At 38.8% G+C, this 23,272-nt stretch overlaps 1 protein-coding gene across 1 annotated transcript in view; it reads right to left on the reverse strand.

Moving 5' to 3' along the window:
• Positions 1-399: 399 nt before the first annotated feature.
• Positions 400-23,272, reverse strand: part of LOC119741312 (putative ABC transporter C family member 15) — a 28,084-nt gene continuing 5,211 nt past the window's right edge. The window contains exons 6-32 of the mRNA XM_038217061.1: positions 22,617-22,760; positions 21,764-21,898; positions 20,804-20,966; positions 20,172-20,212; positions 19,828-20,052; positions 19,569-19,652; positions 18,609-18,693; positions 15,183-15,285; positions 14,919-15,014; positions 14,123-14,288; positions 13,511-13,648; positions 12,223-12,385; positions 11,237-11,448; positions 10,353-10,507; positions 9,675-9,744; positions 9,103-9,260; positions 8,075-8,167; positions 7,733-7,835; positions 6,832-6,945; positions 6,021-6,132; positions 5,398-5,522; positions 5,036-5,114; positions 4,029-4,137; positions 3,446-3,552; positions 2,741-2,874; positions 1,713-1,775; positions 400-1,427 (exon numbers count right to left, since the gene is read on the reverse strand). Coding sequence (XP_038072989.1) covers positions 1,275-1,427; positions 1,713-1,775; positions 2,741-2,874; positions 3,446-3,552; positions 4,029-4,137; positions 5,036-5,114; positions 5,398-5,522; positions 6,021-6,132; positions 6,832-6,945; positions 7,733-7,835; positions 8,075-8,167; positions 9,103-9,260; positions 9,675-9,744; positions 10,353-10,507; positions 11,237-11,448; positions 12,223-12,385; positions 13,511-13,648; positions 14,123-14,288; positions 14,919-15,014; positions 15,183-15,285; positions 18,609-18,693; positions 19,569-19,652; positions 19,828-20,052; positions 20,172-20,212; positions 20,804-20,966; positions 21,764-21,898; positions 22,617-22,760 — 3,330 coding nt within the window. The 3' untranslated portion in view covers positions 400-1,274. The remainder of the gene's footprint in view (positions 1,428-1,712; positions 1,776-2,740; positions 2,875-3,445; positions 3,553-4,028; positions 4,138-5,035; positions 5,115-5,397; positions 5,523-6,020; positions 6,133-6,831; positions 6,946-7,732; positions 7,836-8,074; positions 8,168-9,102; positions 9,261-9,674; positions 9,745-10,352; positions 10,508-11,236; positions 11,449-12,222; positions 12,386-13,510; positions 13,649-14,122; positions 14,289-14,918; positions 15,015-15,182; positions 15,286-18,608; positions 18,694-19,568; positions 19,653-19,827; positions 20,053-20,171; positions 20,213-20,803; positions 20,967-21,763; positions 21,899-22,616; positions 22,761-23,272) is intronic.

The following is a 23,272-nucleotide window of genomic DNA, read 5'->3' on the forward strand; positions in this document are numbered from 1 at the left end:
TCTAGGGGCGGTATACTTTGCGCATGCGCACTATAATCATTTATGCCCTGATTTGATACTGACCAAACCCCAGGCTGATGGCCTATATGAGCGTTCTGACGTAAAAAAAAAAAATCCAATGTTCTCCCACACGTTACATAAATCGTACGAATTTGAAAGTTGTCACCCGTATAAAATATAAGTTTTAGAACTACTTGTATTAATTTGTGCCGAAAATATTGAAATTTTATTAAAATAGAGGCAGTTTTCTGCAAATGCCCAGTTGCAGGGAACATTTTGGTGATTACGCTTTCGCTCATAAGAGCATGCACATATCGTGCCCTTCTGCCGGGCATTATAGGCCTATTATCATCCAATACAATGTCACACACAAGAATTAATGGCACAAAAATAGACCTGTCGCAATTATTCTCTTTTATTTAACTAGAAGTTGTAAAATCTCAAACAACAGTTGGGCATGGCCAGTACTTGACTTTAAAATGGAGGTCAGAAATAATATCCGATAATTGGGAACAGAATACGGTCCGGATATGAATATTCTGTCACCCGCGGTCGGTTGGTACGGGGGACGAAAATTCGGCCACACCGGCCGCGATCCCGCGATCCCCCGCCCCTTGCGATTGATTACGGCAGGCGGGTTGGTATTAATTCAGTCTTCTGATCGGTCCAATACATGTATCCCTAATTTTGTGCCCTCGAAATCGACAATACAAACCCAGCATAAAGAAGATGATTTGGAAAAAAAATGATTGAAATAGACATTCAGAACTCTCTAAGACAGTTTACCCATTCCTATTAGTCGAGAGCCCGTCACGTGCGCGGTTTTAAACGGTTGACTGGATGAAACTTTTCCGGGGTTTGCTGTGTTCGAGCGCGCCAATAATAATAATATTTTACACTTAAATAATATAGCGTTTTACACTAAAATTTCAAAACGCTTTAGAAATATATCAAAACTACAAAAAAGTTAACTAGTCAGTTAAAAAGTAGCAATAAAAAATAAAAAGGAGATTTTTAGTATTACTCGGGCATAGGCCTACCATAAACATAGTTGGAGGGGTGTTTTAAAAAACAGGAAGTAAAACTGTTGAACAAAATAGTTAGAAATGTATAATTTTGACTTGTTTTGACTTTCTTACCGAAAGATATTTTACGAATGGGAATAAGTGCTTGGCCGTCGGCCCGAATTATCAGCGACCAGGCGCCTATAAAGCCAGATTAAAAATTGCTTGTTTCTAACCGGCCACGCACATTTTATTCCCTTAGTAATCGTTTTACTTTTTACTGTCAATCGAGGCGGATTGGATAAGCTTTGAGAACTCCGTATTTGGTTGGCTGAGCAGATCCTGCGGTAAGCCTTGGTCCACCAATCTACCTCCACTAATGACAATGATCTTGTCCGACTTCAGAATGGTGTCCAAACGATGCTAAGGAGTGGATCAAAGGAAACGAATGAGTACAGGAACATGAGCAGATGGAGGATGATTACATGATCTGCTCTGGTATGACAACAAAACACGTGCGTAGCAATCTATTCTTTCCTTTACAGAGTCATACATCATAATTATGCCACATTAATGTTTCGATGAGATCACTACCCGGAGAGTGAAGACTCTGTGTACTAGGCCCTATCCGATAATACATTTTGGCATTCGGCAGCATGAATTAAAGAGAAGAAACGTTGGGTAAGTCTTTAAAAAATAAATACTTACTGCAACGGTTATAACTGTCTTGCCTGAAAATGCAGCGGAAATTACACGCTGCAGTACTTGGTCCTGTGATTTAAAAAAATGTTTATGGTTGTTCAATGCTATGTGAATGGATGGTCGTATTTCATCGGCACATGTATTTGAAAATTGCACTTGTTATTTCTCAGCTGTGTGTTGCTTTAAGCCTCCAAGAATTTTCGAGGAAAAAATGGAGTCATTAGAAATGTCCTTGGTGAGTCACTTGAATAAACCTGACCTGGATTTTAAAAATAATGATCAATAAAGCACAATCACACAGTGGCGGATCTAAAGGACCGGGCCCCCATCTCTCTTAACTGCTTACTATTATTTAAGTGAGATCGTACTGCTTGACACCATGGGACCGAGGTGAGCGGGGCCCCTATATGCCACGTACGTCATAATGTGTACGCGATTGTTTTCTCTTTATGGCGTCTGTGCCCTATGTACCTGCAGCACTCTCCACTCTCACGAACAGCGCCACCTCAAGTCAGATGACATAGATAGTCTCATCCTCGATGAAGAGAGCCCCAAGGAGTCATGACATTACCCGCCCCACTTTCAAGGGTGGAGCCATGGGGGCAACGTGGGCCATGCCCCCCCCCCCCCCCGGGAAAAAAACAGAAACAATTTTTTTCTTTAAGTAACGTCGCAAAAAAGGCAGGCACTGCGTATACCGTACCACCATCTTTTCCTAGCCTAAAAAAGATTTGGTCAAAGTGGTCAGAAATTGCCTCAAATCGCACCACAGAGCATCTAGAATCCCAGAAAATTAGGGGTCCTTGAGCGGGCCCCGCACCCCACGCCATAATTTTTGGGACCCTTTTTTTTTGGGGGGGGGACCAAAATTTGTTCGGCCCCCCAAAATTGTGATCTGGATCCGACTTGCCCACTTTGTTGATGACAATAACTGAAGTTAAGTGAAGAACCTCTCAAGACTTAGAAGACATGAGTTGCCGACAATAAGACTGAAATTGCCGCGATAAAAAGTAAAATCAAGCATATTTTTGTACCGTTTCAAGGTCGATAGACGCTGTAGCCTCATCCAAGACTAGTATGGTTGACTTTCGCAATATGGCACGGGCAAGACAGAAGAGTTGTCTCTGTCCAACACTAAAATTGCTCCCACCCTCTCGTACCTCTGTATCTGTAAGATGCAATAGATAAGATGGTAAATTAAACGCTCTATGTCGACATAAATAACATACCGAAAGAGAACGGGTATGGGCTCCGTGCGCCAACGCCAATATTACAAAGTAAAAAGAAAAAAATACTTCGGCGTGATTTTCCGATTTCATTTCGAAGTGCACAGTGAACCCTTTGAAAATGTCCCCCCAAAAAATAGAAAATAATTTGCTAACAAACTTCTAGTTGGGTATGTAGGTAGAGATAATAACTGTTTATCAGAATTTATCAACTTTACAGAAATTCTTAATGTTAATTTGGAATTTTTCAAGATTTATGCAAGTGCGCCACGTTGTGGAACACTCAGCCGATTTGTGCCCAATATCCGGACACCACCGTTTTTGAATTTCGGATTGAATTTCATGAAACTTAAATTGTTCACAGAGGTTAAATAGCAAGCATTAATAAGGTAAATGTACCAGTATTTTACTGAATGAGTTTGAAGTTTGTCAACAAAGAAGTTTGGCAACACTGATGTGGAAAGTCGGGGTAAATGTCGAAGTGCGCCACGTCAGGGAACAGCACTTTATTACCTAATCCTTTCTTCGAGGCTTGGCATAAGGTTTTGAGCTGGGCCAATTCCAACGCGTGCCAAATGTCCTTATCGTCCGTGTAAGTCCCCTCGGGATCCAAATTGCTCCTTAAAAGGAAAGTAAAATATATGTATTGAAAACGTCAGGTTTCTTCTCTCTATCTCATACCTATTGTTGTATACTAAATACGCAAATAAAGCAATCCATAATTTTGTTTTTCATGGAATAAAGGAAGCCGATTTGACCAAAAACTACTACAATATAATAATAAAACTAGTAACTGCGTGCTACGATAAAACTGCTCATTACAAACTGAAAATGCTTTAATCTAATGTCCTCCAGTTCGTCCAGACCATATTTTTCAAGGTAAAGGGCTTAACATCGAAGCTATACAACGTCATCCTCATCAGATTGCGGCGCTTAACCCAATCTCTGTCACTGGCATACTTCTGCATTGGATTACATTGTCGAACGTTATACAGTCTTGTGCACGACACCAGAAAGACTCATTATTAACCTACTAGAATAGCAGAAATCGTTTAAGCAATATATCATAATAATGCCAATGATGACATAGGCCTACCTGATGGAGCCACTAAAGAGAATTGGATCCTGTGGGATAATGGATAGACGTTGGCGTAGTGTAGTGAGATGAACAGCTGAAATGTCAATACCATCTATAAAGATTTGTCCTGTAAGGGATGAAACATAGCTTGGATTGTAACTCTATATAATATGCATAAAATAGGTTTCCTCAGTTTTTTAATGCATTATATCAAATAACGGGCAGTTGCTTTGCACAGTGCTGGCATTGCCATTGGCCTCCGTGAATATACTTAGCATATCATTGGGACACGTGGGAATGTCTTAAAAGACACGTGCTGAGTGTTATTGATGTTATTACTGATTACTTGTCTTATTTTACAAGTATGTATGTATTATTTATAACCGTATTAATTTGCAACAGTAAACTAGCATCTTGATTGAGACATGTTCATCATTATATTCATATTAAAGGGAATATACATCATTGACCTTTGCTGTAATTTTCAGAAATGAACTATTTGAGGGGTTAGTATAATAGATCAAATATTGTTACACTGACATGTTTGACGTTTTGTGTTCGAAACTGCTGGAAAAACCAAGAAAAACAAAACTGTTCAAGTAGTCTGGTTCCCTGACTCCACTAAATATAAAATGAATCAATTTACAGATGCCGGAAAATTGTAAGGTAAGGGTACCAGTCTAGCTGGCCTGCACCCGTTCATGAACATGTAACAAATAGCAAACAAAATGTTGACTAAATTAATGGTAAATTTGGAGCAGTAGTTGAAAAATAGTTATGTTTTTCCAACGGTGGTCGGCTGACCATTGCTGGAAATTTTTACAAAAATACATTTTTCTTGAAAATGACTGCACACCAAGTGCCATAATTTTACAGGATGCTTTAGACTGTCATTTACCAACGTCCTAGTAAGGTATTTCGTAAAAACTTTGTAGTTTTATTTTTCGATGTTTGCAAATGTTGTATATTCCCTTTAATTATATACATATTCATTGTTTATTCGTTATTGTTTACATTAACTTTACCTTCAAATACATCTAAGCATCGAAAAAGTGTCAACATAAGAGATGATTTGCCACTTCCAGTACGTCCGCATACGCCGATCTATATACAAAAGATTAAGAATTGAGGAAAATTATCAATTCATATTTATTGCATTATTGTATAACCTGAGCATATCTCTGCGGAATAAATTGAGAAAATATTTTATGAGAGTAGGGCCTAAGTTTTGCAAAATAAAACTTGATGTCTGGGTGCAAAATGGAAGAAACAATCCATACAGGTAAGCATTATTATTACTATGTCAAACAATTATGTGCAGTTGGTAGACCACATCAGGAACCAAACTTGAGCACTGATCAAAACAAAACAATTGCTACTACCAAACCTTTTGTCCTGACTTGATGTCCACGGTGATATTGCGCAAGACTGGTTCCAAGTCATCAGCATATCTGGCTGACACGTTATTAATCATAATATCTCCACATCCAGGCCAATTTTTTGGCCTTTTCCCTTTGTGTATAGAAGAAAAAATCAGAAACGAGATCAAGTGAAATTTCATTTCAGGAAAACAAAGTTTAAACATTCTGATCGCCGTCTCGTGAACGGCGCTGCTTAGGAAGTAAGGAACTGTTTACAAGTTGTACGAGATGTTTAGTATTCCTAAACAGCGCCGTTCACGAGGCGTTTACAATAACACAATTAAGGAATGTTTAATATTTCTTTTCCTGCGTGAAAGTCAACTTTAAATTACAAGCAGCAGCAAAAGTAAACCCGGCTGTCTGAGGCTTTGTTTTGGTGCGTGGATATCTGAGTAATGGAGCTGACTCAAAATTTAAACCCATAGGATTTTTAATATAGTAAATCCCCCTCTCTCGTTAAACGTGCTAAATGTTTATAAACTGTTTCAAAAATCTTTTATAACAATTTATAAAAGGTTTACAGTGTAGTAGCAACAGGTTGACAGTAGCTAAGCAAGACGAGACACTGTAAATAGAAAGTAACAGATACCTTCATAGGATTCCGTTGGTAGTTTGGCGTAGTGCATAATGCGTTCCACTGCATTCATGAATAGCTCACAGTCCGATACTGCACGAGCCAAACTTTGCAAATTGGATGTCGACTGTGGAAAGAAAGTTTAAAGGCAAAAAGGATCATTTGCATTTATGCCAAAAGTAACTTACCGAATTGTTATCAAAAAGCTTACTTGGCTCGTATCGATACTAAATACCCTGTGAAATAATCCGCCTGCATTGGTGTCATTTTCGAAGAAATCATTTCCAACGATCAGTCATCGCCTATTTTTTTTTGTTCTAAATACAGATTGCTATAGACGAAATCGTGTTTCGTGATCAAAAGGTTGGGGTTTTTTTTCATTATTTTCTGGAAAAGTTCGATATCCACTGAGCTGAAACTTCCACAGGTTAGTTTTTTAACATTTTTCTTTGGATTGTATTGGTGTTATTATTGGAAACGAACAAAATGCATGAAAAGCAAATGACCATGGCTTTAAGTGATCAATGGAGATATATCAATCAAAACAACGTCTAGCCTGGACATCTTTAAGTGGATGGTGGAATTAATGTAGGCCTATATTGTGTAACAAAATTGAGTAAGGAAGTATATTAAGTCAATTGAACACAGTGGGATGATTTCGTGGTTTTTTTTGGAAGATGGTTTTTCAAATAAGCAGAGGAAACTTGTTAGGGAAACATTATGGCTTGTACAAAATGGACGAGGGTTTATCTTGGAAAATTAGAAGAAACAAAAGTTGTGTAGGCCTAAATTGATTATATATTAATTTTGCACCCTAACGTAATACCTGGATTGAGTAGACGACACAAAGTCCTGTTAAACTGCTGCTGAGGCCGCCTAGCAAAAAGGCAACTAACGAGACCAGAGTAACACCGAATACTATAACCGAAGACAGGCCATCCTGGAAGAAAGAATATATGAGAAATAAATTGTCTTAAATTATTGGGGAAAAAATCTTCAAACAGTAAAAAAAAAACCTACAAACTATATTTGGTTCCAAACTTATTTTGGTTCCATGTTATCCTCTTTGAAGTCAGTTCACACTTTAGATTGTTCAGCCATTTCACATTAACTCTATTAAAGGAGAATACTTTCAAGGGAAAGAGAGTATATGTTGGGCTCAAAAATGCGTCTACCGACTTCTGTTGCATTCTAAGGCAATTAGAGAATAAATGCAGGAACTTAATTTAGCAATCCATTTATTATTTTTGGCCCCATTTTACAACTAGTCGGTGGATAAACATGACGTTGCAACACCAACCCTCTACCCACCGCTCGCTGATTAATTACATTAAGTAATTACCGCGCACAGATAGTTTAGTACAAAGATATAGTGTTGATCCTCAAAATCACTCGGAATTGTCACATTCATTAAGGAGGCGCCAGTCATTTGTTGATATTTTGAATTCGATAAAGGGAATGGGTCCAGACAAGGCCAAAAACCGCTGCCGTGTCCGATGTAAACAACGGCGGTTTTATGTTTTCTCCGTACATGTAAGACAATAATCTATATGTATTTACCTTTTAAAGAAGATAAATAAACAACTAAATCTAAAACATTGAAGTTGGTGAAATCAAGCCGAATGTGCATCTTTAATATTGTGAAGCCAATAATGAACAGCAAATTATTCTTGCATGATTTGTGAAAAAGAATGTTACTGAATTGAAATGGTAACAGAGTTACTCACGAGCCTTGTTAATGACCATCGTTGTGTAGCTTCAAGGTACAAGCGACTGGTATTGCTTACATCTATGTGATGTCGAAGCCTCTTGCAAAATCTCTCTTGATGTCTGAAAATGTCAAATGTCAGTCAACTATACTCAGTGTGGAGCTGCAAGTCGTTACTTAATGATTTTAAACGAATGGATTATAGAATTGACGAAATTTGGGTGGTCGGCTACTTTTTTACGAAATCTGTTACATTTTGAGAGGAAAATCAAAACACATTGACGACCTTAAGCGATTTGACAAGAGTGCAACAACCATGAATATCAGTTGATGAATCCTTGAGACACACAATGAAACCTACCTATATGCTCGAATGGTCGTAGTCCCATTCAACATTTCAGACAAATCAGCGTAGATAGGTGATCGGGAGGTACTGAACTGTCTCTCCAATTCTCTGTTCAGTAATTAATAAAACCAATACAAATTGATTTCACTGTAATGCAGGAGAAGACAATAATATTACACATGCACCCAGTAATTTAGGCACAATATACACGTATAACGAAATTTACCGTGTGCGAAAGGCAAAGGCAAACAATTGAGTAAGAGATCCATCCCATGCCTTTCAAAAAATGGATTTTTTTTTCTCCTTACGATATTTCAATTTGTATATTATGTTTAAACGAAGAAAAGTACTTTATTCTGATTTTGGGCGTCTGCAACCCTCTAAACAAAAGGTTTTTATTCTGTACACAAACCACCCGCCCTGTGAGAGCCTAATTATTGTCTGGCAGCCTTATAATTCGAATTTTGAGAGGAGATAATTCACTAACTAAAAGTCGGTAGATTTTTTTTTGTCGGGTGCCTCATTCGAAAGTGAATAACTTTTATATCGCTAAGAAATTGTACAATTGGTGAAAAAAATGCAGTTTTCTAGGTGAAATTTGAAAAAAGCACGGGAAATATATCTTTCAGAAAAAAAAAGTTGTCGTAAATTGTCCACTTGCAAACCCATGCCCATATAGTGGATACCAAATGACATTTGTTTTTAGCCTTCTTATTGAAAATATTAAGTAATGAAGTTTAGGATTTGCAATTTACTGGTACTTTTGGGCCTGAAGCTGGGACAAACAACTTTTGTTAGGGAGTCGACATCTGGGTAATTGCTATTATTTGCATTTGGTTACTTTTATTTTATTTGGATGTATTTATAAGCACTGTGCACGAGATTTATTACCGGTCTCGACTTGATGCAATTCAATTTGTGATTGCCAAATCTTGTCCTAAGAAACAAATAAACCATGTATACATCTATCTGCCTATCTGTCTATAATATACCCAGCGCGCCTGTCTTGGGTTTCTTTCATCAAAAAGACGCAAGGGAAGTACCTTGATACAGTAATGAATCGTTTCTGAACCCAGAATATCAATATCGCCATTGGGACCAACAGGACCGTGAAGCCTGGAAGGATAGCGACGATTGTAGCAATCTTGACAGCACAAGCGGTGGTGAATGTTAGTATATTCATCCAGGTAAACTGAATTTTCTGGGGAAAAAAGAAAAATTAAACAAATAAATTAGCATCTGATTGTACTCAAGAATTTTACTCACATCGACTATACTTGGATACTAACGATCGTTCGACAAAGATTGTGGTTCGAATAGTAGAATAAATAAGAAATAAGAAAATAAGAAATAGTAAACTGAGGGGGAGTTTCATACAATACCAAATATTCATAACATAGGGCTACACTTGTGGCGCAAGCAAAAATTCAAGGATTTTTCATAAATAACGAAAAGATAAAATTAACAGTATTATGTAATAAATGTCAAAGTCTGATTCCTGATTGAATCGGTAATAAAAGGGGTCAAATATAGGGACAACCTGGTTACAGATGCAAACTACAACGTATAACGTTAATGTGACAATAACATGTTTTTCAAAAGTAACAAATCTTACCATATCTACCCTGTAGGTATCGGTCGATAGTCTATTTAGAATTCGGCCGACAGGATTGATGTCAAAAAACCTGGAAAATGCATTAATATATAGAAACTTTGTAAGAAACTTTGTAAGAGCAGGCCTGAAATGTATAACATTATATGCTATCTCTTTAATTATAATTTGGCGCTCTAAAATGACAAACGTCATAATTATACCAATGTATTATTAGAGAGTTTTGGTTGGGGAACGTTTTAGTGACGATTTTTGTTTGGGCACAAGTCTATGGGAATGTCTCCCTATTAATAGGCACCATTTTGGTAAAGGAAATAACTACATTACAACAAGGGCGGATCCAGAACCAATTTTTTTCGGGGGGGGGGGCCAAGAGGGCTCGAGTACATTTTTTTTTATTCAAAAAGGGGAAGGCGATTAAGTATATGGTATCATGCGTTATTTCCACATTGTAATATTAAAACTAAACGGTGTGTGTAGCTTATGGCTTGCGAGGGAGATACGCAACGTTTTAAGGTAATTTCCTGACATTTAAGAGAAAAAGGTGTCTTCACTCCTCCGATTAGAAACAAATATTGGGGAGGGGATGACCCCCCCCCCCCCCCGACCCGGATCCGGCAATGCTACATTTACATCTAAATCTATATGCAGAATGATTAGATCGAATGGAGGCTTCAATACCTTACAGGTAGTCGGAAGATATTTTGGATCATAGCTTTGTGTATCCGTTTGCTGGCTAGAGTGCTTCCAATACACAAGAGGATGGCTCCTGGTGCCAATACATTTGCTATTGTCAGCCAGGCATATCCACGCACGTAGTGTAAAGTGATGTCGTCCTAATATTGAATCGGGAAAAACGTGAACTGGTATATATGAACTGAGTATTGTTCATACGGATCTGATTATCCCAACTTTTCTAATCTTCTGTATGCTTTACGCTGTTAGACTTCTATCATAATGTATCTGAGCTTACAATCCTGTTATTTTGCTAAAATGGTATGGTTTTTCCTACTTTGGTATTTTCCTAAATGACATTTGTGATGATCTTGGTCTCTTCATTCTAGCACTCATAAAACACTTATTATTATAGTGTACTTCATTGAATTTAGTGTATAATTGTAAAGTGCGTAGAATTGGAAGTGCTCATTATAATATTAAAACATAAGGAGCATGTCACGCGTTCGAAATGTCTCTGAAACTGTGGAAGTGGTAGAACTTGAACTGTCGTGAAAAAAAAGAGAAACAAAATTATATGGGTAAACGCTTCAAGGTGCACGACATAGAGCAAGTCCTACGCAAGACGTTACGAAACTTCAAAGTGAAGCATCAGGAAAAACTGTTTTGATTGGTTGGCTGAAAAGGAATCCTGTAAAATAGCAATCCATACAGAGTGGCGTCGATAAAGCGCTTTGTTTTGGAATCCGGTAAAAAACAAAAATGCTGTTTGAAAGAATCCATTTCCCGACGGTAGCGTAATGTCAATGCAATTGTTTGCCTCCACTATGGTTTTTTTTTGTATTTAGCTCCCGTTGCTTGTCAGATTCCAACTCAATCAGTAAACCTACATTGACCAGAGTAACATTGTGCTCCGCCCATCCAGCCAACCAGAAGTCCGCGGCTGTCGTCAGGGCCTGCTTCCCGATGTAGCTGAGTATCACTGCCACAACAAAAGCAACTCCCATGATCTTGAAGTAGAAGATGTAGACGTGCGGGGATATTGAACCACTTGCCTTCTCCTCCTCGTCAATAAGCCGTCCTACGTGTGCATTAACCCCATCTGTATAATGTGAACGGCATGTGATGCCAAAAGTAAAACAAACTGGCAGACTGGCGTAATGACAAACACTTTTGGCTTTCTCTGAATAAAACAGAAAACCTGAATCAGTTTATCGCCACAGACTTGAACTCAGACTGATGTACATAATATTAAGACCAAAATTTGGATGTATCATTCATACATGCTTAAAGATGTCTCCCCGTGATATATTTCAATTGCTATTTTTCTAGCACTTTTGAATGAGACAATGAATCAAAACAATCCACCTACGTTTAGCTATTGAATTATATTTCTTCACAAAATTCGAATTATTGACTACCAGACTCGCAGGGCGGGTTACTTTGTGCATTAAATGAATCAAAGCCCTTTTCAGAGGGTTGCAGACGCCCACATCTGAATAAAGTAATTTTTCGTTAAAACAAAAAATACAAATTAAGAATTAGTTAGGAGAAACTATAATGTTTTTAAGAGAATGGGGTATGCATCTGTAATGATGGTGATAACTATTGCAAAGTTGTAATATTTTTTAATTAATCCCAATAGGCCTAATGGGCAAACGTAACATAGCACTTGTACTAAATAAGAAGATATCTAAGAGACACATGGGATTTGAAAGATATAGATGATCAGAAATGATAAATATCTTAAATTTATGAAAGTTAGAGGACGCGACTTTCCCTTCAAAGTTATCCAAAGGCCGAAAAATTGCGACGCTTTTTGCTAATGGAATTTTCAATATTTCTGGCCAGTGTTTAAAAAGATTGAATTGTGTACCTTTCTTGTTTTCAGTATTCGTAGATGTTTGTTTTACTTGTTCTTGCCGTTCAGTATGCGCCAATGGGTCTGTAAGAATTGAAGGTATTCTCCGTTGAAGCGTTTCATCCAACTCGGGTGAGACCTTCTCGTGGACTATGACGCCTCTCTGTATTGTTACAACCTTGAAAATGTAAAACAACAAAAATTACAAGAAAAAAATTTAAAGGTAAGTATTTTATGCAGGCTTCAAATGGCTTTCATAACAGGGCAACATAACAGCTAATGACTGGAGAGTAATACGGAGCAGGCTCCAATGCACAACATTCAGTCTGTTAACGCAAAACTAGTATACTTAAATTTGGTTATTCATTTGCGATGTGCCTCGTCTTATCATGTATAAGTTGGCAAATAATTTACCTTTCAATGCAAAGACAAGGCTACGAATTGTGTGCGGCCTTCTTATAAACATTTGAGTGGAGCAGTCCGTTTAGACGCGCCATGCATGAACAAAATAAACATTGTCTACATGGGCTTCCTGTACAGACTTGAGCCACTTCCTATAGGCCCAAAAAAAGTCTACGGTTTCTGGTATGGAGCTTGCCCCAAAAAGGGTGCGGCGACGCGGCTTTTTTTTTTTTTTACCTGATTTTTTTGCTTCAAATGTCGGCTGATGACTGCAAATGGTGCCCGACTAAACTTAGTGCAAATATATGGGAGTCCAGAGAGGCCACATAAAGCTTATTCTCGACCATAACCCAATCTAAAAACACGTTAAAATTGTGCAGCAGCAGGACAAGGGCGGATCCAGAACACAATTTTTTGGGGGGGGGCCAAAAAAATTTGTGGTCCCCCCAAAAAGTGGGTCAAAAAAATTACGGCGTGGGGTTCGGGGCCCGCTTAAGGGCCCGGAATTTTTTTTGGATTCTAGATGCTCTGTGGTGCGATCTGAGGCAATTTCTGACCACTTTAACCAATGTTTTTTTTAGGAAAAGATGGTGGTGTACTAATTGCCTGCCTTTATTGCGATGTCACATATAAAAAAAATTGGTTTCGTTTTTTTTTGGGCCCCCCCCCCCCCCCTGGATCCGCCCTTGCAGCAGGATTCCAGTCAAACTAGTGAGTTTGGCGGTTTTGAGACATCATCTTTCATTGAAAAAAAAAACTGTTTCATTTTGCCGACGCGCATGGCTACGGCGACGCGCGCGCATACCAGAAACCGGAGACTTTTTTTGGCCATAGACCCGTGTGTTATTTCCAGCCGTAGCCAGTAACTCGGACGCGGCCATAGAAGGAATAATGGTCTCACCTTGTCGGCGAATTCTTGGTACTTTCCGTCTGTAGAAACCAACACTGCAGTTCTCTTCTCCATGCGCAGAAGACCAAGTATTGCATTCATGAACACGTGATGGGCAACATGACTGTCAAGAGCAGATAAAGTGTCATCCTGTGGGGTTTGTACAAAGTGAAGGTTAAAACATTATGGAAATACACCAAAGTAATTTGAAGCTAGAGCGCAGTGGTCCGATGGTTGCGGTGTTCGACCCATGTGTCATGGTCACCGGGTTCGAACCCTGACGGGGAACGTGGTGCTTGTGTCTTTGGGCAAGACACTTTTATCTCTCTCCACCCAGGGGTACGAATTGGTACCTGGGAGGGTAGAGACCACATTGCGCTGATTTCGGATTCAGAAAAGAGGACATCGCCTGTTGAACAGGGATAATAATTGTGAAGCACTTCGAGACCTATCTTGAGTGGAAAGCGTTGTATGTCCACCACACATAATTAATATTATTGTTTAATATCTCATTGATATTGAAAGCCTCAAGAATAAGCCTTCCTATGGGGATGTTAACAAATTCATCATAGGTATGTTTACTTCATGACCATGGATAATAAAAAGATTGGCTTTTGGTTTTACCAGGAGAACTAGTTCGGTTTGGGAATACAAAGCTCGTGCTAAGCTGACTCGTTGTTTTTGTCCACCACTAAGATTAATCCCCTTCTCGCCAATTTCAGTCAAATCTCCGGCCGGCAGATCGCCGATGTCTTTATTGAGAGCACATGCTTCTAGCGTACGTTGGTATCTACAGGAAATAAAGAATGGGGCGAGTTAGATTTTGCACAGTGGCGATCTAAATACGAAGGAAGTTGTAATGTTTTTGAAATACCACGAAATCATCAATCGTGAGGTGCTGTGGTCTAATGGTTACGGTGTTCGACTCGTGTGCCGTGGTACATGGGTTCAAATCCTGACGGGAACATGGTGCTTGTGCGCTTGGGCAAGGCACTTTACTACGATTGCCTCTCTCCACCCAGATGTAGTAAATGGGTACCTGGTAGGAAGAAATTCCTTAATGATTGATCGCCGTAATGGCAGCCGTGCTAAAGCCAGGGTAATATTGGAGCGCCAGAAGCGTCACTTCGTGACGGACATGAGCGCCATATACAAGAAGCCAATATTATTATTTATAAAGCACTTATAGGCCTACCAAAAATAGGCAAAAATCAGTAGCAAAACTCTTACAAACAGTAATTTCAATCCAGTTCTGTCAGAGCAAACTTTGAAAATAATCTTTGCCCAAACAGAAAGTGTATCGAACTATTGGATGTTAATTAGATGTCTATAAATGCCACACAATACAGCCTCAGGACTTTGATGGCACGCAGGGATACATAGTGTCATGTCCTATTCCTATGTTATACCACACACTTACCGTACTGAATCGAACCGACTATCGAAGATAATATTTTCTCTCAGCGTCGTATTGAGGATCCATGCCTTTTGAGCAGAATAGCCAACCTTTGATGTTCTTTTAAGAAAAATTAAAACCAAGAAAAATAGTCAATTGTCGTTACATAAAATTAATCTGTGTTGATCGTGATCATGAGTGGAATAATTGTTTAGCATCATATTTATGTCAAATTCTGACGCCCGACTATATTGCATTTTAAGTTTGAGTGATGCATTCACATTGTACCTGCATTTGACAGATCCCTTCAGTACGTTCATTTCTCCAAGGATTGCTGCCAAGAGCGATGACTTCCCACTCGCTACCTCGCCAACGATCATTGTCAGTTTACCTTCAAATTAGGTCAATGAAACCATGAATGTGACCTGCCATGGCATAATGAGGAATAACCCCCAACTTTGACTTTTCACATTATGTACAACATGATAAAGCGCAAAATCATTGGCTTTCCTATGATACCTAATTTATGCCCGTGTCTTAATTTATTCCAAAGATATGCCGCAGGAACTTCAACAGTGTCCTGCCGAATTTCGCTAACCTAATTTCGAGAAAACGGCTTGGGAAAAAAGACACACATTGCGCCGCCAACAGCAGTGAAACACGTTCTTCATTTTTATTGGGTATTTTTTCCCAACTGAAATGCATAGTGTGAATCTTGGATACCTTGGCTACTCAAAAACAAAAAAACAATAAATATCGATTTTAACAAGATTTTTCTAGTATATGGGTCATTCCATGTCAGACCAACGCACTTTTTTACCTCATGTCTTCCGATTTTGATAAAAATTGCTGTGCTTGTAGGTCCTAATGAGCAATGAATACACACCAATTTTTAGCCCGATCCGACCTATTATGTGGTCAGGGCAGAAGCCACAAAAAAAATGGCATTTTTAGAGTAAAATACCACCCTTTTGGTATAAATATGTCAAAACTGTGGCAATTTTCATCGAATATATGTGAATTTGTTATTAAAATAATGAGGATTGCATGCTCAAATCACTTCTTTTGTCAAAATTAAATTTTGTGAAAAGTAGGTCACATGACCTTAAATATGCTATCGTGACCTTTGACCCATTTTTTGTAATAATGTATCATTCCGAAAATCAACGAAATAAAAATAACTTGCTAGAGCATGTCTCTCTCTATCAGAATCTACTAAAAATCAGTTGGGGTCTTCAAATTTTACAACTTTATGACTATTTTTGTACAGTTGGTAGGTTACAATTGAGTCAATTTATAGACTTTACATAAGAAATACACCAACACAACTTACTATTCTGTTTCTAAAGTTACTAAAATATATCTTGGTTTGTGAATTTCTCATTCTGAGGGCTGATGAGGTCTAACCAGACTCATAGTGTAAATTATCAGCAGTGGCGCACCCAGGATTTGGCTTTTGGTGGGGGGGGGTCATAAATCGTTTTTTGTTCAAATTTCTGTATTGGACCAACAAAAACTAGCCTAAAATCAAACAAACAAATTGACAATGTTGGGGGTGGGTTCAAGCCCCCCCCCCCTCCTGGGTGCCACTGATAATTAGTTATCCCACGAGCGCGCTTGGAATATGAAATAATGCAATGAGGCTGTGACCCATATGCCACTCGATGCACTACATAATTCCGTGTTCCACGAGCGCAAGTGGGATTTATAACCAATTTATCTTCAAGCAAACTTGATATCAAATGCGTACACGCGGTGAAGATGTACGTGCATACATGTAGTGTATTGGTCCGTTCTGCAGGAAATAACACAACATATGTACACGTACATTTTTAATATCTGGGGTGCAATATAGCTGTACAACATTATATAAAATCACACAGTTGTTGCTATAGATGGACTAATCAGGGTCTAGGATTCAAGTTTGCTTGAAGATAATACTTAATATTACAATCAAAGTTACCTTACTCATTCATCACTGTGCTTCTTGAACTTTAATGACTCTCACAGACTTGGCATTTTGTTCCTTTGAGATGAATTTCACCTGGACGTGAGTCCGCTGTACTGGGTGAAGGCCTGGTTACTGTTAGTAGTTAGCACACTTCCGAGTCCAGATATTCTGATTAGACAGTTTCTTTGGAATCAGAAGGTAGAATTTTGTTTTTCCTGGCTTTGTACTTTATACATAAAAATCTAGATTAATTTGAAATACACCACTTACTATTCTGTTTCCTAAGTTACTAAAATTAAATGTTAGTAACTTAAGAAACAGAATAGTAAGTTGTGTTGGTGTATTTCTTATGTAAAGTCTATAAATTGACTCATTTGTAACCTACCAACTGTACAAAAGTAGTCGTAAAGTTGTAAATTTTGAAGACCCCAACTGATTTTTAGTAGATTCTGATAGAGGAAGATATGCTCTAGCAAGTTATTTTTATTTCGTAGATTTTCGGAATGATACATTATTACAAAAATTGGGTCAAAGGTCACGATAGCATATTAAAGGTCACGTGACCTACTTTTCATAAAATTTAATTTTGACAAAAGAAGTGATTTGAGCATGCAATCCTCATTATTTTAATACCAAATTCACATATATTTGATGAAAATTGCCATAGTTTTGATGTATTTATACCAAAAGGGTGGTATTTTACTCTAAAAATGCCATTTTTTTGTGGCTTCTGCCCTGACCACATAATAGGTCGGATCGGGCTAAAAATTGGTGTGTATTCATTGCTCATTAGGACCTACAAGCACAGCAATTTTTATCAAAATCGGAAGACATGAGGTAAAAAAGTGCGTTGGTCTGACATGGAATGACCCATATCCGACTTCAGGTGTCGATTGCTTAAAACAAGGTTTTGGGGGACATTCCTCATTTTGCCTCAGCAGGTCACATATTGAGGCACGACTTCCATTTCATGTAGAAAATCTGATGTTTAAATGCGAGGGGAATGTGGCCTATAGTGGTTAGGGTTCGTAGACTCATGATTAGAAAGTCAGGGATTTAAATCCAGCTGATGGCCATGTGTTGTGTCCTTGGGCAAGCCACTTCATCCCCATGTGCCTCTCTCCACCCAGCAATATATATTGGTACAGGCACAAGCTGGGGAGCAAGCTGCGATGGACTGGCATCCCATCCAGCGGGAATATAAATATTCTCAGTCTTTTCATACCACTGAAACCGGAGGTAAACGCCGGCCTGGGCCACATTGGCTTGTGACAGACTTTACTTTTTTTCGAAGATGAATTTGTACATGTTAATATAGACATACAAAATATTGCCCTTCAGCAGCGTAACGTTAAATGCAATGTGAGGGGCGAACTGAAACGGGAAAAAAAATCCCAACTTACCCTTCAACTGGAAAAAAAGGAATATTTCCGAACATAATAGACAATACAATTTAAAGATCGCCCGCACGCGTTCAAAATATGACCCATTCTAACACATTGTTATTATTAACCGCACTGGGACAGAAGCATAGCAGTCACTCCACCCCCCTTTGAAGAAGTAAAAATTACTTTGGTGGCTTTAAATATTCATATGCAAACGCTAACGGTTGAATTTATGCAGGACGTTAGCCTCATTTGGCCTGATCCTGATCAGTTTTATTCTGTCCAATTTTCGCTATGCTTGATCCAACAAAATCCATCAAAGTACCTTTTGGTAACTGTGCAGACCAAACAAAATCCATCGCAACATCATAGTCTTACCTTCCGGTATTTGCAGGTTGATGTCCGATATTATTGGTTGTACCCCAGTTTTCTTTAAATCCCACGAAAACGTTCCATCCTTGATCTGCATTAAAAGACAACATGAAAGGTAGTCTCTGCTTATGCAGATGTAAGAAATCAATTTGTTTTTATCTCTAACAGTAATTTGAAAAATGCATATCGTCATCAGTAAAACGTTAGCATCATCTTTTAAAGGCAGTTTTACAGGCAGTCCAGCCAATCCCACTGATCGTTAATAAATCATCAGGAATAATATCCATTTCACGCAGCATTGAATGAGACATGAATAACAACTAAAACACCGCAAAAAAAAGAAAGTCCACACTCATTGGAGGAGTCATAATTTTGAATCTGATGGTGACGTCATTTATATACACCTTTGAGGAATTTTGTTAGCTACATTTTGATACGCCGTTTGCCACCAAAGATTGTAAATCGTCCAAGATTAGCAATGGTTTATGAAAAACGATGCAGTTTGAAAAGTTGCAATTTAAGAGATAGTGAGGAGAAAATACTACGCGCCAAGACACCTGCCCGTAATTCATTGGCCCCTATCGACTGCAAAGTGCCCGAACAAAGCGTGGGATATTAAATTTCACGTGCTCCCATGCACATGCAAACATTGTGCGATCGATTTTCCCTGCCGTTCGTTTCGGGCAGTGTCACATTGTCTCACAGCAATTTCCACTCGACTCGCGTACTCTTTAAATTTGCATTTTTTCAAACTGCATCATTGTTTATAAACAGTCAATTTTTGGACGATTTACATATTCTTTGGTAGCAAACGGGGTATCAAAATGTAGCTAACAACATTCCTCAAAGGTCTATATAAATGACTTTATCATAAGAGAATCAGATTCGAAATTGTGACCCCTGCAATGGGTGTGGACTTTCTTTTTTGCGGTGTTTTTAGATAAAAGTTCACCAAAGAGCACTTACTGTTACCGCACCATTTTGATGTCTCTCGTGATTTCCATCAGTGCGGCCTCTCTTGAGAAAGTTCGACAATTTGGGAGGCATGTCCTACATGTTAAAATGAATGTAGAATCATAGTTCACTTGAAATACAAAACAAAATTGAAGCGGTAAAGTTTTATCCAAATAAAACTCTTTAAAGACTTTTTTGGCTATATATTATAATCATAATATTTGATACTTTTTTTAAGATTTGAAGATTTGATAGTAGTAATCGTTGATACCTTATAAAGCTGCAGATTGGAGCTGATTCGGTTGGTGTTAACAATTTCTGGTGCGCTGAGGAACTTCTCCAGGCGCTTCATGCTCACGAAGCCGTCGACGAGGAATTTCAGGGACGAGATGAATTCGCGCGTTTGTTGGCCCATAAAGTCGACTAGAAACAAGCTGGGAAAAGCGATGTCTGCGGTGATTCGATTGCCGAACAGAAGAGTGTGCGTGGAGAACATCTTAAAGAGAATGCCGACAAAATTATTATAAATTGCGAGTGTCAAGCACAGCGTTGCACTACCACGTTGACTAGAAACTTCAAAAATCTGTCTGATAAATTGAGGGAAACGTTACATACCACCAAAGTAGGAATAGCTGGAGATGACGCGACAATCAAAGCTATAGGGTAGGAAAGTATGAATTATATTCAATCGAAGCCAACTATACATGTGTGCAGTTTATACCTCATTATATACAGACTCTTACTGTGATACCATTGCATGTTTTTTTATCTATGAAATAAAATCATATCCAAATAAATACAAGCAATTGTTTTCCTTTTATAGTTTGACAAAAAGTGTACCAAGTGTGTAAAGTGCTTGTCACTTCAAAGAAAATACACAAATACGAAATCTTACAAGTTTAAAACAAACTGTTTCCTTCTGATAAACGTTTCATTTCGGATAACGTTTACGAAAAAAATGAAGTGTTCATGAAGTATTTCTAACCTGGACCTTTTGGGGTTCTTCTCCGCTACGCACTCATGTCTATTTACTAACACATTAACGCGTTAAAATGGATTTAAACAAAAAAAAACATTGCTATATACTTGAAGCGTTAAAACAAACCTTTCTGAAGTGTGTCAACCCCTATCGGTTTAAATTTGATGTAGATTTTGACAAACACAACTTATACATTCCCTCAACAGCAAAGGCACACATCAAGAAAAAAAATCAATCGAACATGTTTTTACTTCTATGTGTAACGTACAAGTCAAACCGTGGCATATGTTCCTTTGGAGGTTCCACCGTAGTTCTTTCTTGCGGATTTGTTCAACGGACCGGTAGAATATCTCTTCCCATCCGTAAAGCTTGATTAACCGAATGCCGTGTAGTATCTCATTTGTCTTCTGCAATCGTCTATCTCCATAAGCCTACAAATATATCCAATTATCAACAGACTCCCTATGAACAAACAAACTCCATGAACATCAATTGTTTTCTAATTCTCACCTGCTTGACTATACTCTGGTTATCAGTGAAGTCATCACGCGTGTTTTCATGCGTTCATGATTCCGTTAATCCAGCTACTTATCTACGTTACTTTCTCGATTGTTCACATTGTAGCGTTTTTAGATAACCAGTTCTTAGTTATCAATTCGTCTTCAATTTTATTTTATTTTTATTTTATTTTATTTTATTTCAGCCACATCCAACAGCACAAGCGCCAATAACAGGATGGATAAATGGAGAGAAGACAATAAGAAGAAGTTACAGTTTAGAGGTGGGAGGAAAAGCCCAGAAGAATATTATGGGGAAAACCCACGGAATCAGTCAGGGACTGAAAACCCAATCCACATATTGGCCCGGGCGGGATTCGAACCCGGGTCACAGCGGTGGAAGGCGAGAAAAGCACCGCTAAGCCAACCTGACTCCCTGGTATATTATCACTCTTTAATTATCAACGTTACTTTTTTGAATGTTAAAGTTGATCATTTCTTTATACTTATTGAGCCGGCTAGTCGTGTTCTTCTCTGGAATCCTGATACCCCTCGTCGTAGAGGTCGTCCCAACATGGCCCTGAAAACATCCATCGAGCTGGAAACTGGCCTGAGTGGTCCATCTCTTTCCAACACTATGCTTGACAGGGACAGCTGGGCCCAACTCATCAAGTCATCATGAAAATGAAGGAACAAATGCAAATGATATTCCTCAACAACATAAAACTCACCAGGCCTTCTCTGCAGTATCGCGCTCCTACTTTGGAGATGATTCCTTGAAGGATTATCATTAACACGAATACCAAACAACCAACCAGAGCCGAGAATCCCAGCAATTTATATGCAATGCACAACCAGATGGTACCCTGTCGAAAAATAAAAGGTAATTAAGGGCAATCACAAGACAGACAATGTTAACTGGACAACATATTAAGTTTGGCAATTGGTTTATTTATAAGTTTTGTCAGTATCGTTTATCATGGTATGTGCTCAGACGGTCTTTCACTTGTTGTCCCTTCTGTTTGCACCATCACTCGCAGCACACGTTGTGCAATCTCCTCTCATCCCGTCACTGTATCTGTTCCAAAGGCCAGTACTGTGATGTATTCTTCTAGCTTTGTTCCTCGTACTGCTGCACTTTGGAAATCCTTACCTGAGTTCTGTTTTCCACCAATTTATAATCTATCCCTGTTTCAAAAGAAAAGTGAATAGATATCTTCTCTCTCTGAGTTAAACTATTTTCGCTTTACTTTCCTATGTAGCCCACACCTTGAGTGGCCCTCTATTGGCCTTAATTGTGATGGGCGATTACCATTCAAAAACAAGAAAGTAAGATATCAGGCAAATGTCGGCAGTATGCAACTATTAGGACTGCGTGTCAGGCATGAGACCAATAATCGTCTGGATGCATATCTCAAGGGATCATCAGTTTACAAGTGACGTTCCTAGACATTGATTGTAAGACGAGGCCGTGTCGTATATCGGACAAAGCCATACCATTTTCGATTCAATTTCTTCAAGCACATCCACCAGAAGGCGTTGCGTTATTGTCTTTATGCGGATTGACATACAAGCTATACCTACATAAATGGGAAACGTCCAGACGTTGCTGATCCATCTCGCCACGTAAAAGAACATTTCGCAATCAACGGACATGTGATTGGCGATTTCTCCCGAAGAAATATCCAGCCCATGGCAGAGACGTAACGACTTCTCGAAAACGGCTAGCTGTAAAATGGTTGAAGGAAGGTAACACATAGCCCAGAGTACTGACATAGGGTTCAGTCTCGATAGTCCGAAGTACCATTGGTCCGAAGTACCATTGGTCCGAAGTCCCACTGGTCCGAAGTCCCACTGGTCCGAAGTCCCATTGGTCCGAAGTCCCAATGGTCCGATGAAACATAATACTGTGTAGTTCCACTGGTTCAGGTTGACTGACCCTAACCCTAACCCTAACCCAAATCCTATGGGGCGTCGGACCAATGGGACTTAGGACCAATGGGACGTCGGACCAATGGGACGTCAGACCAATGGGACGTCAGACAAATGGGACGATTATACCAATGGAACGTACAGAGCAATGGGATTTCGGACCTATGAGACTTCGGACCAATGGGACTTCGGACTAATGGGACGTCGGACCAATGGGACTTCGGACCAATGGTACTTCGGTAAATCTTCGGACTATAGAGACGTCCGCCTGACATAGACCATGTCACATTGATTCTGTTTACCAAATT

The sequence above is a fragment of the Patiria miniata genome, unplaced genomic scaffold (genome assembly GCF_015706575.1).
Source record: "Patiria miniata isolate m_02_andy unplaced genomic scaffold, ASM1570657v1 HiC_scaffold_5, whole genome shotgun sequence".
Taxonomy (NCBI): domain Eukaryota; kingdom Metazoa; phylum Echinodermata; class Asteroidea; order Valvatida; family Asterinidae; genus Patiria; species Patiria miniata.